The sequence below is a fragment of the Lutjanus erythropterus genome, chromosome 1, assembly GCF_056507025.1.
Source record: "Lutjanus erythropterus isolate fLutEry1 chromosome 1, fLutEry1.hap2, whole genome shotgun sequence".
NCBI lineage: Eukaryota > Metazoa > Chordata > Actinopteri > Lutjaniformes > Lutjanidae > Lutjanus > Lutjanus erythropterus.
In genome coordinates, this window is record NC_139317.1 from 44246646 (window position 1) to 44262004 (window position 15359).

At 39.0% G+C, this 15359-nt stretch overlaps 1 protein-coding gene across 1 annotated transcript; it reads right to left on the reverse strand.

Annotated features, from left to right (window-relative positions):
* Positions 1–282: 282 nt before the first annotated feature.
* LOC146333332 (intestinal mucin-like protein) lies at positions 283–12042 on the reverse strand. Its single transcript, XM_084725441.1, has 17 exons — positions 11910–12042; positions 11460–11707; positions 11111–11294; positions 10626–10827; positions 9644–9822; positions 9463–9532; positions 9235–9365; positions 8311–8345; positions 8031–8202; positions 7773–7865; positions 7631–7671; positions 5047–5247; positions 4455–4553; positions 3231–3359; positions 2927–2966; positions 1692–1815; positions 283–701 (listed from the first exon to the last, which is right to left on the reverse strand). The coding sequence occupies exons 2-17, from the start codon at positions 11583–11585 to the stop codon at positions 476–478; spliced, it is 2052 nt and encodes a 683-aa protein (XP_084581567.1). The 5' UTR covers positions 11586–11707; positions 11910–12042; the 3' UTR covers positions 283–475.
* Between the last annotated feature and the right edge of the window lie 3317 nt (positions 12043–15359).

Here is a 15359-nt window from a genome sequence, read left to right on the forward strand (position 1 = left end):
CACCCCTCTGCTCTCTGTTGTTTTAAGAACATCTCAACCTCTTGTCTTGCAAGTTGGGATTTAAGTGTGAAAAAATAATGAACTTCAACTAGTAGTAACCCACTAAATAAAACAAATCCTTCATGTATTCATTAATGTATTCTAAATGAATTAAAACTGATGTTTGTTGTGGAGGTTTGATTTTATTTGGCTTGGATCATTCTAAGAAGGAAAAGGTGTTAATTAGCTACACACTCACTCACACACACTGTACATGCAGTAAGAAACCAGGACAAAAACAGCTCAGGCTGCAGCTACAGTTTGATCTTTATTGATGAGATCTTTATGTGTTTACAATCTTACCAAGCTAAAACTAAGTACACTAAGACATCAGGCATAAATAGATTGATTGTGTATGCAGTTGATTCTGTTTCGCTACGCTAAATTCATGCTCATTACATAAGTAGCAGTGCGTATGCTACTCTGGGTTTTTGCCTTATCTCCTCCTACGACGTGACTTGGCGGTGGCGGGAGTGGTCGCCATTTTGCTGTGGGCGAGCGTAGAACAGTCCGTCTTGAGGCACCCACAGGAGTTGATGTGGATGTAGGTGTAGGTGACCTCGGTGCTGTCGGGGCAGGAGAGCTGCACCTGCCGCTCGGACGTGCTCATCTCCTGACAGCAAGAGCAGGTGTGCTGCAGGGAACGCATTTTGGTCGAGTAGCTGAGAGAAGAGAGGGGAGGAAGGTGTGAAGAGAGCAGGGAGAGAGGGAGGGAGGAGGACAGAAGGGAAATATTAAATCCAGTTCAAGAAAATTCAAGTTTAAGACTACAGAGCTACAAAGGTTAAAGAGCTCTGTTAAGTCACATTCATACAGAATTGAGAAAAATATATATATTTTTTTTTCAATCTGTAATTTCAGTTTTAATAATTTCTGATGTCTTCAAGGGGCACTCCAACAATTTTACATATAAAGATCTGTTTGCTACTAATGGTTAGTCCTACTGAGCTTGTAAAAAGAGTTGTTTTCTGTGGCTCTGAGGGAGTTTTGTCAAGTCTGACAAAATGACCCTGATGATGTCAGAATTATGTCATCAGGGTTTATTTTAGTTTTGGGCTTGAAAGCTGAGCTTATAGCACAAAAAGATAAAGTCTGTGGTTGTGAAATATCAAATTGACAGATGCTATTAGCACACAGCTGTCAGTAGGCAGCAATGCTATTTGTACCAAACAGCAGCAGCAAACCATGATCTTTACCTAAACCTAACCAAATCTAACCTTTTTAACTTTTTTAACCTATCTAAAGTGTCCTTGAGTACCATGAAAAACACAAAAAACACAAAAAATGCTGTTATTATAATTATAATAATAATTATTAAGTAGTTTTCTTCCCTAAACTTAACCAAAGTGTAAAGAACAACTGAAAATAGTCCTTTGTTTCACTTTATTGCTCTTTATATCTAAATTAGGGGGCTGGGTGTAAATAGCCTAATAGCTTTCATGTGACTATTCTCCCCCCAGTGCTAATAGACACTCTGTTATCTCAAGTATGTGGTCATTTCATTGACCAATATTATGATCTCCGGCCTTGCAGCATAGATTTTGACCATTTTGTTTTTGTTTTTACAATCCCCCCCATCTTAGTGGAAATGGCCCTTTAACATGATCAAAAGCACAGAATGAGGCACTGATGATGAGGAAAATGACACTTACTAGGTGAAGGTACCACATGCTCCAACGCAGGATGTGACATTGATCTGTTCTTTGGAACGGCAGCCCTGGTTCTCCAGGTACACAGTGGTGGTGGACACGCCGCATGTTTTAGTCTTCGGAATACCTGAGGCAGGCAGGAGACACTCATTGAGAAGGAAGAACGTCTCATCTCATCTTGCCTGCTTTACTTATCACAGCATCTGTGGACTCCACAACGACTACACTGGGTTTTCTTGGGCGCAAACCATGAGGGGAAAGTTTTTTCCATCTTTGTGTTTGTTTTGAGAAGTGACATAAATCAAAACTGCACTTAGCCCAGGGCTAGAAGCATTCTTGAAAGATTTCACACTGAAGCTAGCCCAGGGTTAAGATTATACAGTGTGAAAATCCCTTGACTGTAATTTAACTAAGCAGGAAGAACCATGTCAGCTCTTTGCACTTAATCAACATCAATAAACTGGTTGAGAACAAATGAACAAATTGCTGATTATTTGTTGCCTTCAATGTAGGGTTTGTTTCATTTAGTTAACATGAGATATTAGATAATAATTTCTATGATGCCCATAAATCTGATGCATAACCGATACTTTCATGATGCATTATAAGAGTTGCTTTTAAGCCTTAACAATGCATTATTGTGACTTATATGAGCAATCATAAGGCATCATGATTATATGAGTTAGTGTCTGTTGTTAGTGTTTTTTTCCTGAGTGTCGGCGTCTGTCTACCAAGTGTTCTTAATGAGGGGAGAGCATATTGGACCCTGAGAAAAAGCCCCCACTTTTGACTCAAAGTCTTTGAAATTTTCAGAAAGGTGCTGGTGTCATCTTTGGTGATCCTTTGCAGATTACCAATCATGTATTAGATGGGGATTCATCATTCTGGTAACCAAGAACAGAAGCCTGTTCTGGCTGTGTCAGCCTGTTTGTCAGACGGTAACTATCAGAACAGAGACAGGGAGCTGATCGGCCAGGTACTGAATGTTGCCAGAGGGTGTTGTGCTTTTATCACTCTTTGCCTTCTGATCTTGTTCTTAGCTGTGTAGTCAATCCTCTGTACATGTAGAGTTAAGTTAGCTAGTTAGTTAACCAAGCTAATGTCAATCATATGGTTGTGTTCATTTTGTGTGAAAGGTTTAAAGCTCTGATGACATCATGGGGCTTTGTGTAAGTGGAGTGAGAGTGTGGTCAGGTCACAGGAGCATAAATATTATACAGTATTGAAGGAATACATACAGACACGGCAGCATCCATCTGGAGCGATAGTCTCTGTTCCCTGCAGAAGACACATGCACATTCACATCAGTATTGTGTTGGATCATGTATCATGTTGTAGAGATTCACATGGACACAGAGGGTAACATGGTGCTCAAACTGCTGCCACAATGAACATCATGTGATCAGTGACTGTGAGTGTTTTATATTCCATCGAGGAGAACACAAATCTTCTAATAAGAAGCAACGATGGTGATGGTTTGAGTGTGTGTGTGTGTGTGTGTGTGTGTGTGTGTGTGTGTGTGTGTGTGTGTGTGTAGTCTACCGGTATGCAGTCTTCAGAGTTGAAGGGAGTACAAATGGTCTTGGCCTCAATGGGGATGAACTGATTGCCGATCTGGACGCACTCATACTTCACACAGGGGCTGCCAGGGGGAGACCAAATGGTGCCGGCCTAAAGAAGAAACAGAACATAACAATTTTAGAACAGTCTGCAGGCAGCACTGCATCAGAGTCACTATCACCTCCATAACAACACCATGTGAATTCTTCCTGTGCTGGCTTTTACATCTTTTGACTCTGAGCCATTTTGCCTCCCTGTTGCTTCATCTGATAGGAAATGAAGATGCTATTGACTTGTGCTCAGATGGCAAGTTTAACTTGCAGAAACCTTGTATGATTTAGTCAATTTCACATATTTTTCACATTGTTCAATCATAACCACCAAAACATTTTCCAAAACACACAATATATGCACTATGTTTGCCTCTATATTATCTGTACTAAAGAGACTTTTTTGTGTTCAAAGCTTCAAGTTCAAGTTCAAAGGCTTTTGAATGAGGTTCTGAATGTTTGTAGTCACATTTTATGACTAAAAATGAAACTCGAGTAACAGGGTCATGATTTCTGAAGAGACACACTGTTTTTTAACTTTTCAAGTGTTTTTTTTTGGGGGGGTGTTTTGAGCACCACGAGCTGAGTGCCATTTAGTCCCATTATACTATGGCTGATATCTCCAAAACTCTGCAACTCACACCAAAAAAGTCTTTCTGGATGACCAGCGGAAAAAGATGCATTTTTGATTTTGGGGTTAATTTTCTCTTTAAATGGGCTGCCAGGTTGGGAGGGGGTGTATTAAACACACATTTCGGTCTCTGCAGTGCAGCTTGAGTTGACTACATGAAGAAGCTGACAGGTGTTTCTACATACATTATATTATGTCATGTTTGATCTGACACTCTGGTTTGACCTGTGGAGCTGTAACGCCTCCTGGTGGATGAACACCAGAAGAAACCTTTTGTCCAGCTGCAAAATCTCTTCAACTGTACATCAAGTGACTTCTATTATGTTCAACTACCATTCTATGTGTGAGTATGTTATATTATGCTAAAATAGCAGAAAATTAGATGCACCTGCACAAATGAACACAGTGTGATCTGGAAGAGATGATGGAGATCTTACTGATCTTGCAAATATATAAAATCTAATCTCCTCTTTTCATTCTTTCTTCGAACATACACACACTGCTTTGACAGATACACACACTAACCTTTAATATGTGTGTGGAGTTGTTTGGCAGTACGACAACACATGCTACAGGGACACACTTGCCACAGCACTGGTTGGGGACGTTCTGGTACTCAGAACCCTGAAAATCAAAGCAAAGAGAAACTCAGTGTATAAACAAATATAAAAATGTTTTCCATTTATCTTTGACATTAGGTTTAAAGTGTAGCTTTATCAAACAGGTGACTGTAAATGGAAGGGGTGCAGTCATATATTGTCATTACTTCAGACAGTTATTCCCAGATGCAGTAAAGAGACTGAACTAACTTGAGGCAAATACAGAACACAAAACGCCTCAGACAGTGTGTTTCTATACACAAAAATGTCAAAATCTAGTGTTTGGTATTATCCATTTGCTTATTCCTCATATATCAAGTTAAGAAACTATAAAAAATTGTAATTATTACTTGTAAAAAGGCAAGAGAACAGAATGGAAAAGGACCACAGTAAATCTGTCAGAAATCAGTTTTAATGGTCATAAATGGCAACTAGAAAATTAATATGACACCAAATGATTCTGGGAGAGAATGTGGTCAATAAAAGTAAGCAAGGGGTGGAGGGGGGACTAGTCTTACCACAGGGCAGTGTGTGTCACATGGTATAGGCTGACAGTCTATTTTGTTCAGGGTGGTGGCATTTTTCTGGTTGGTACAGATGCACTTTTGACATGGAGACACATTCACTACATCTCCAACCTGGATGAACAAAGGGGAGAAGGTCAACACAGACACAGATACTCCTGTAAACCTCTCAGTATAGTGCAGTCTGGTGCACCACTACCTTTAATGTACAGTTAAATTAATATCTCTGACAGTGTCATTCAAAACCTGAACATTATTATCTTTATAAAGGGAGAATTTATAACTGCTTTGCATTGCATTGGCAATAGGTTTTACAGGTGTTAAGTGACCACTAAGTGCAGGGCCCTTTCTAGCTTTTTGGTGGTCCTATACAAAATGCTTTTTGGGGGCCCCTATCCTTTGAAACTATTGTGGAGGAATTCCAGACCCACTAAAGTGGTCCATGGGTATGCATTAACATTTAACACATTGCATCTGATGCACTTTAAAGAAGGAAAGGAGGCTAGGAGGCTCGATGAAAAACATCTCTTTTCTCTCAAATTCAAATCACAGTTCTCAAGTTGACTCCAGCCATTTAAACCTATGAAAATTATAATGAAAGGGAATCCCTGAGGCTCCCCTACATCAAGAAAATCATGAAAACCTAGAGGATCATCAGAATCTGCATCAAAACATCTGCCAAAATTAGACAAATGCTACATTTTCCTTCAAATTATTGTAAATGTTTGGAACAAATTTCAAAGTCTGCTCATGATCTCTGGTCAGTGACAGTCTTGCTTTGAATAGCAGTGGGGATACTGAACAGCAGATCACCACTACACCACGCTGTTTGGGGGCCCCCTGGTGGCTCTGGGGGGCCTTAGCAATGGCCTAGTCTGCATATGGCAAGAAACAGCAAGTGTATGTTCATAATAAACCTGTGTAGGGATGGAAAGAGGACTGAAATACAAACCAGCTCCACATGAATTTCTTATGGCTCATGAATTCAGCTTTCCATTTGTAAAATGGACAACGTGTTGTTCTGTCAGAAATAACATTATCTCACAGTTACTTATTATGTCTCTCTAAAGATCTAGGGCAATGACGCCACAGTGTGGTCATTTTAAAAGCATTTGATAAGTTATAATAATTCTTAATTGGAAAGAAATCCCAATTAAATTAAAAATTATGATGGTAACACCTCAGTTTGCTGGAGAAACTGTGGAAATCTGAATGCAAATCATTTTGTTTTGTGGGATTTTCCTGTTATTAAAGACTTTTGAACAGGGATACATGGTGCCTTACATGATATTTTCAGATTTCATGTGCCCATAGAGAGTAAGAGCATGTTTTTTGCAGACATACCTCAAGAATGGTTGAATAGAAATAAGTATCTGTTAAATATTTTGCTGGTAGCTGCTAAAAACGGGGAAATGGCTATCACAGGAGAGTGCAGCTTTCAGTACATGGATGGACATTACAATGGACCTTCACAAAATGAAGACGATAACAGCATTGTTAAGCATAAGCATAAGTTCCCAGTACATGTGTGTGTTTTGTATATCTTTGACATGTGCATGTGGGTGTATATATTTGACATGTGTGCACTTGTGTTTTGTACATCTTTGATGTTTGTGTATTTTTGTATATTTTGCACTGACTTTTGCACTTTTTGATGTGCATATTTATCTTCTTTCTGCACTTGCATTGTTATGATTTTTATGAGTATTGTTACTTAATGTAAAGCACTTTGTGTTATCACGTGTGTGAAATATGCTATATAAATAGTTTGAATGTAGTTCAAGTTCAAGTTTGAATGGAGATGAGAGTTAATTTTCTCTTGCGTTTGTTATATAGAAATTTAGAATTCAGAGACACATAAATGGATGATTATGCATAAAATATTTGAGTTTTTTTTTTTTTTTAGAAAATTTAAAATAAATAAATAAATAAATAATATGCCATATATGTTGTAAAACAGAAATGTGCCATAATATTGGCACACCACTGGTATCACCCAATAAATGCTTTAACATGAAATATTGGTATTCTGCCAAAATTATTATTTTCTGCCAATACAACATGCTGATAAGATGACATGAAGAGTATGTCTGCACCTTGGAGGTTATTTGAATGGTCTTAAACAGATTGCTAGTGGCAATGATTGCTCAGCATCATGATAAGAGTAGACATAATAAAGTGTAAATTCCACTACAAGAGAGACTTGATGCTCTCTGCAATTAGCTGGAGAAAGAAATATGTGCAAATATAGGCATTGGCATCTGCAGTTGGTCAAAATGAGTTGGAAAATATTGGCAAAAATCCAGTATGGTGCATCCCTATTGTTAAATTTTATAGATGAGGACTGGTGGATATGAGATGTAGAAATTCTTGAATATACTGTTATTTACAAACATAAATAACACTTATTAAATCTTTTTAGTATTAATGAATCTTGCAAAATCTGATGTTATTTGGGCTTTAAGCGGTGTTAACAAATTTAAAGCCTATGCTTATTATTCCCAGACAAGATTTGGATAACCTCTACAAATTGTGTGAATACTATGTGATTAAAACACCTTTCAGAGTGAGATCTCACCTGATACACATTGTTGTTGAAAACACACACATCCTGCGGCACTGTGAAGGAAACAGACCAATGAATGAATGTGTTTTCAATGTTGCAACAGTCACAGCAGCTGAAATGAAACCTAGCTATGCATTTGCATGAGCACACTCACCGCAGCGGTACTCGTAACAGCAGACTCCTTTGATGGCTTTCCGAGTGAAACCGATTGGACAGATAGGCGCCTCATTGCATGGCCTCACGCACTCTGTTCAAAGACACCAATGGATAAATGAAGGAGGGAATGTAAGACCCCTCTTAATCCTAATACAGGTATCCAAAATGTATGGGCTATGTGCCAAATATCTAAATATAGTATATACTTATAAATACTGAGTGTATTAACTCCAGTGTTTATGTGATGCTCACTTACCACACTTCTCCACTGGACAGCAGCCATCGGTGGTGTCATTGACCTTGGCCTGACCTTCTTGGTCACAGATGAGGGGAGGCTGTGTTGGACAGGCTTTGTGTTTGCAGGTGACCCGCAGCGTGTCCTCCTCACATACACACTCGTCACAGCCGTCTGTCCATGTTGCGTTGGCCTGAGGGTACAATGTTTATTGTATAATTAAGGCAGGAGACATACCATTATGAGCTATTGTCAAAAGGTGTCTGTAGAAAGGGACTGGCATTGTAGACAAATGATTTACCTTCACCCATTTTCCATTTTTCAGAAGACAGATTTCTGTTAGGAGAGAAACATAAAGCACAAAGTCATTTTGGCTTATTAGGGAGGGCTTCGGCTTACTTGCATCAGGAGCAAAGGCTAAGAAATGTTGAATGTCAGTTTGCATGTTCCTTCTTTTAATTGGCCAAGACTGCTACAGCCTACCAACAGACTCAGACTCAGGTTGAGCAGCACGGCTGGCCTGAGTCTCAGCTTCACTAAATAACTGCTACTCCAGCTCCATCTAAAGCAAGAAACCATGGACACATCTACAAAAACACTGGATGACATTTTTAAATGTATGCCAGCAATAGTGCAGCAAAGTTATGGTAAAGTTAGGGATAGGTTGCCATCATGGTCAAAACAGTAAACATTAAAGGGACATTCAACTATTTTCTTTCTGAAAATACTGTCCCTTTAATCATTGGTCTAAGACAGTGGTTCCCAAACTTTTTCTGGCATACCCCCTTTTCAGAAGCTGAAAAAAGTTTGCCCCCTACAACCCCACAGTTTTTATCAATTATTAACAATAACTGGGGATGGAACTGATAAAAAAAAATGATTCAAACATGGCAGGATAGAATCACCTTGTTTGTTTATTTCCCCTACAAAAAAAACATATTCATTCAACATTTAACCCTAACCCATCTTTATGTCTCCCCTGGTCTTCCGTGCCCCCCACACTGGCACCACAGTCCCCTCAGTTTGGGAACCACTGGTCTAAGATGAGTTGCAAACCTGGGTTTATGGCATTAAATTTGGACTTGTTATATGCCTATCCCTAAGGTTTTGTTGAGAGAATAAAAAATACAATTTGATTTAGTCATCAAAGGTCTTAAAAAGTGCAGGCGAGATATTCTTAAATGCAGCATAACTGTTCCAATACAATAGTGCTCTCTTGTCTTACCACAGGTGGGCACACATTCATTTAGGGTGGAGGAGAGGAGGGTGGTGTTCTCTGGACAGTAGCAGCCCTCCAGCTTTATATCTGTCATTTCACTGAACTCATTGATGGCATAGATGAATTTTTCATTGTACCTGCAGAAACAACAGCATGTTGTGTGAAGGCCACATCTTGTTGTTGCATATGAGTCAGAGCATAAATGAATAATAATAAAAAAAAGAATTACTGTACCAGGAAACACAGGTAGGCTCCACCAGAGGGCCACAGGCCTTATACACTTTGGGACTTTGACATTTATATTCTATTAGGAGATAAAGATAGAATAAACATGTTTTTAGTGTAAAGTCATTGCTGTGATGTCATTAACATTATAAGTGTGTAATAAGGCTGGTGTTGACTTTATATTTCTCACCACAGAGTCCTTTGGTAGCACTCCTCCAGTCAATACACACTCCAGCCTCAGCACAGATATCAGCATAGGTTTGTATGCTGGTGCAGCCAATGTGATTGATGTGCATGTGGCAAACATCAAACTCACATGCCACAACAAATGGACTCCAGTCAATGAGCTTGTGGCAAGGTTCAAACACACTAGGGAGGATGGGATTTAGAGTCAGTATGGACACAGGACACAAACCGAATGCAACATGACACATTATCAACCTGAGACAAGTGAATAAACAAGTAACGTGTTGTAGGGCTACACAATGAATCACAAGTTTATCAAAATTGGAATATGGCTTTCTGCTATCTTAAAATCACAGGAGGTATGATATTTGTTAGAGGCAAAATGTGTGTAAAAAAAACAACTTTTAAATTAATGACTGTCATGAGGCTGAGATGTCCTGTCCTACAAATCAGATGCTACAGACTTAAAAAACATCCTAATTTGGTACAGATTCCTACAAAAATAAATAAATAAATAAATAAATAAAAAATCACACCATAGTCATGTTTTTCAATCAAAATAAGAACAACAATGTAAAACTGATCATTACCTCTCATATCGCAAATCATATTGCGATTGCATTATCAGTCAATAATCGCATATTGACAGATATTTTTACAGATATAGATATTTTAAAAAAAAATGTTAAGCCCTAATGTGTTGCTTGCCAGGTGTGTTTCAAAGGTAGAACGGAAATTTGTGTAATTGCTGGAATCTGTAACAGTGCTGCCTTCATTTATATACATGTCAGGTACGTTTGGCTTTATTCAGACATGGCAGGAGCTATGGAAGGAGCCACAACGAACGAATGAACGAACGAACGAACGAACGAACGAACGAACGAACGATAGATAGATAGATAGATAGATAGATAGATAGATAGATAGATAGATAGATAGATAGATAGATAGATAGATTTCCTCTTTTCCTCCTACAGTAGGCCTACCTGCTTTTGATGACCTCACAGATGGTGGTATTGCAGGGACTAGGAGTACTAGCAGTAGGTAAAGCTGTTGTTGTTGGAGGTTCGGTAGGTTTTAGACAGTAACTGTTGTTGGCATGCCACTCGTGTGCCATGTCAGGACATGAGGGATCAATCTTGCCACTGGGCAACATGCAGTCATCTGTCCTGTTGTTGTCACATGTGCCTAGAGGAACATGATCATTTGTAAAACCACGCAACAACTCAAGTCAGTCCTGCACTGCCTTTTTCCTGCTTAATCATTTGAATTATGTATAAGCCACTTTACTGTAAGATGTGTTTTTTCAGGGTTTTATCTTACTGAGTATGTCAAATAGGTGCAATAGGTTCTATCTGTTGTAAGTATCAGGTGTGCAGAATACTCAACTACTGATATACATGTCATTTACTAACAGATCTCTATATTCTACATAAAATAAGATGCTGTTCATTTCTTCTACAGAACTCACCACACTGTCCCCAGGTGTTGCCACCAAATTTGCTGTAGGGTAGGTAGATACTGAATATGAGCCCAGAGAAGGTGATCTTGGCACGGATTTTAGGGATGACAAGCACTGTATCGATACCGGTGGTGGTTAACCGGAATTCAGCATTCTGGTACGCAGGACTTACACGCTTGTCATTCACAAAAATCTGAAACAAAAGACATTATGATGTTAATGTCAGAAAGACAATTTTACATTTAGTCAAATGTATGTATTATATATGTCCACACTACACAGAAATGGGAGTTGCTGCTAGGACAGTGGTTAGAGATTGAATTAAAAATGTAAGAAGTTAATGGTGCCATTTAATTGCCTCATTTATGAAATTTCCATCGATATTCTTCTGTGTGATAAAGATCTTGTAGCTTTGGTAGAAGACAGTGATGGACTGTGGACAGGACAGGCCATCAATTGCGCCACAGTAGTAGTTATCGATCATGACACTGAAGTTGTATTTGGGCAGTATCTCTTTCACCAGCCAGTAGGAACAGTTGCCTTGAAAACCATAGTAGGTTCCATCGAAGGTGACATAATGAGGATCGCCCCAACCATAGCAGACACCTTCATAAAACACAGATATTACATTTACATTTAAAATGACATTTCAAGTCATCCGGTCAATCCTTTGTCAAGCATAGAAGATATAAATAAAATAAATATAAGTAAAATGAAAACACAAAATAAAACACTGCTACTGTTAAGCTTTCACATGTTTAACCCCAAAATTTTGCGTCCAAGTAGTATCATAGTAGCTCAAACTTACATTGGCATTCATAGTGATAACAGCATCCATCAGCATCATACACTTTAACAGGAGGGTAGTTATTTGCACACACTATAGGCTCTACAGCTGGACAGGCTGTGTGGTTATAGGTGATCTTGCCATCAGTACATATTCCTATACGACAGTCAGTTGCATTCCAAATTTCACCATTCTGTGGAGTGAGTGGAAAAAAGAGAGGGCTGGTAAGATCATAGAGTACCATATTAATTATAAGTGCAAAATCCATATCAAATTTAATTACAGCATTTTAATGTTTGAGCAGTATGGCTTAAATTTTGCATATAAAGTTAAATATGTATGTAATATAAGTAAGGAAGTACCTGTCTTGGAATATCTGGAGGTTCAATACACTGTTTATGTGGTGGCACAGGTGTAACACACTGGTAGTGTAGGGGCACTATATGACAGCTGGCATTGCAGTACCCTATAAAACAGTGGCCATCACCATCGGTCTGATTGTAGACTATGGAGTCTGAAAAAGAGGCACAGGATGATTGCTGAAAAACAGTTTGTCACAGAAAGTGTGAGTCATATAAAACAGAGGTCTTTAAATATCACATAAATGTATACATTATAATGTACATCCTAGGTGTTGGCAATAGGAAAGTAATATATATATATATATATATATAAAAAACAGACGCTCCTCTCCTCTGTCTATGAAACTGAGGAGATGCTGTATTTTGGTAATGTACTGAAGTTGGCAGAATGCAATACTCTACTCTCTGTATTGATAGGTCAGAGATGAATCCACAAACATGGTGTCTGTTAATAAAGTTTTTCTTTGATAGATTAAGGAGCAGCTGTACATTCTCTACTGTGATGAAATGTAACTAACATATTGAACTGTGCTGAATTTTGAAAAATGAATTCACACCATAGACCAATAGTACACCATGCTGACCCCTGTGGGAACAGAGAGCCAGAGAGTCCAAAACTGAGGAAGCTATCACAGTCTCTCAGCTTGCATCAAGTACGTTTATTAAACCCTCCACCTGGTATTGACCCACAAAAGACATTTTTAGCTCCTGTCATGAGACAGCAAGTTGGAGCTACAAATATGTCTCTTGAATGAGTTGTGTGAACATTTCCTGTTAGCAACAAAGCTAGCTAGCTTGTTAATTGACTGATTTTTTGTCCAAACTTGGGGTGTGTTTACAACCTTTCCGATTGTCTGACTGCTTGTGTTTCCTGCCCTGAATTTGTTTCAACAACATCACCACGCTTGGTGAGAGCATTGAAAATAAAACCTGAAACTAAAATTAGCTTTTAACGATTAGAATGAGAGTATCCATTTAATGAAGGATGGTTCAAAACATGCTACATGTAAAACTTTGTAAAAATTTTTTTTTTTTAAAGTTAGTTAGCCAACATTTTTACATGTTAAAAAGAATACATTATTTGTAAACTGTTTAAATAATTTAGAGTAGAAAGGTTTTAGAACATGCACTATTCCAACACAGTGAATATTTTGAATTCTAAAATTCCAATATTTTTTACTGCTAAATATATATGTTACTACTAATTTGGAGCACAAGACTGGAAAAGGCTTATTCTGATTATGCCATAAATTCGTTGGTACTTAACTACTTTAGCAGTTATTCTTGTGAGCTAAGGGAAAACAAAGATCACAATGGTGTCTGCCATAGATTCGAATAAACTGCAACTGGTACATTGTCTGTATTAATCAGAACTTACCAGGTGGGAAACTTGTACCATTAAAAGAGCAGCAAATGTGCTGGGGTTGAGTAGAAGGTTGAGTTGTTGTTGTTGTTGTTGTTGTCCCTGTCACTATAGGTGGATAAGTTGTGGGTGGCCTTGTAGTAATTGTTGTTTCAGTTGTAGTAGAAGGTGTAGTACTTGAAAAGGTTGAGGGTGTTGTTGGAATGGTGGTTGATGGACACACACAACATTTGAATTGAACCTCATAATCAAGACACTCTGGCTGAAGGCCTTGTTGTTTGTTGTTGCATATGAGACCCACATCTTTGTTACAAATCACATCTTGTCCCACTTCTGACAAGGTAAGATTTGGATGAAGAACAGCTCTACAATGGATTTCCTCTGGATTTGAGCAAACATGGTAACCTGCAGAGTTGATCTTCTTGATGGTTTCATCTTCTCCACCATCAGGGCCTGGTGTGGGCTTTCCCATATTAATCCACTGTGACCAACTACATGTCATATCATGTCCATGAGGACAAGGTGGAGTTGTAGTTGGTTGAGCTGTAGTTGTTGTTGATGTTGTGGTTGAAGGTGTAGTGGTTGTGGTAGTTGTAGGTGGTGGAGTTGTAGTTGTTTCAGTTGTGGATGAAGGTGTAGTGGTTGTGGTAGTTGTAGGAGGTGGAGTTGTAGTTGTTTCAGGTGTGGTTGAAGGTGTGGTAGTTGTGGTAGTTGTAGGTGGTGGAGTTGTAACTGTAGTAGTAGGAGGTGAAGGTGTAGTAGTTGTGGTAGTTGTAGGTGTTGTAGTTGTAACTGTAGTAGTAGGAGGTGAAGGTGTTGGACATTCACAGCATTTGAACTGAACCTCATAATCAAAACACTCTTGCCCCAGCCCTTGTTGTTTGTTGTTGCATATGAGACCCACACTGTTATTGCAAATCACATCTTGTCCCAGCTGTGACATGGAAAGACCTGGGTACATGACAGCTCGACAGTGGACTTCCTCTGGATTTGAGCAAACATGATGACCAGCAGAGATGATCTTTTTGATGGTTTCATCTTCTCCACCATCAGGGCCTGGTGTGGGCTTTCCCATATTAATCCACTGTGACCAACTACATGTCATATCATGTCCATGAGGACAAGGTGGAGTTGTAGTTGGTGGAGCTGTAGTTGTTGTTTCAGTTGTGGTTGAAGGTGTAGTAGTTGTGGTAGTTGTAGGAGGGGGGGCTGTAGTTGTTTCAGTTGTGGTTGAAGGTGTGGTAGTTGTGGTAGTTGTAGGTGGTGGAGTTGTAGTTGTTTTAGTTGTGGTTGAAGGCGTAGTGGTTGTGGTAGTTGTAGGTGTTGTAGTTGTAACTGTAGTAGTAGGAGATGAAGGTGTTGGACACTCACAGCATTTGAACTGAACCTCATAATCAAAACACTCTTGCCCCAGCCCTTGTTGTTTGTTGTTGCATATGAGACCCACACTGTTATTGCAAATCACATCTTGTCCCAGCTGTGACATGGAAAGACCTGGGTACACGACAGCTCGACAGTGGACTTCCTCTGGATTTGAGCAAACATGATGACCAGCAGAGATGATCTTTTTGATGGTTTCATCTTCTCCACCATCAGGGCCTGGTGTGGGCTTTCCCATATTAATCCACTGTGACCAACTACATGTCATATCATGTCCATGAGGACAAGGTGGAGTTGTAGTTGGTGGAGCTGTAGTTGTTGTTGATGTTGTGGTTGAAGGTGTAGTGGTTGTGGTAGTTGTAGGTG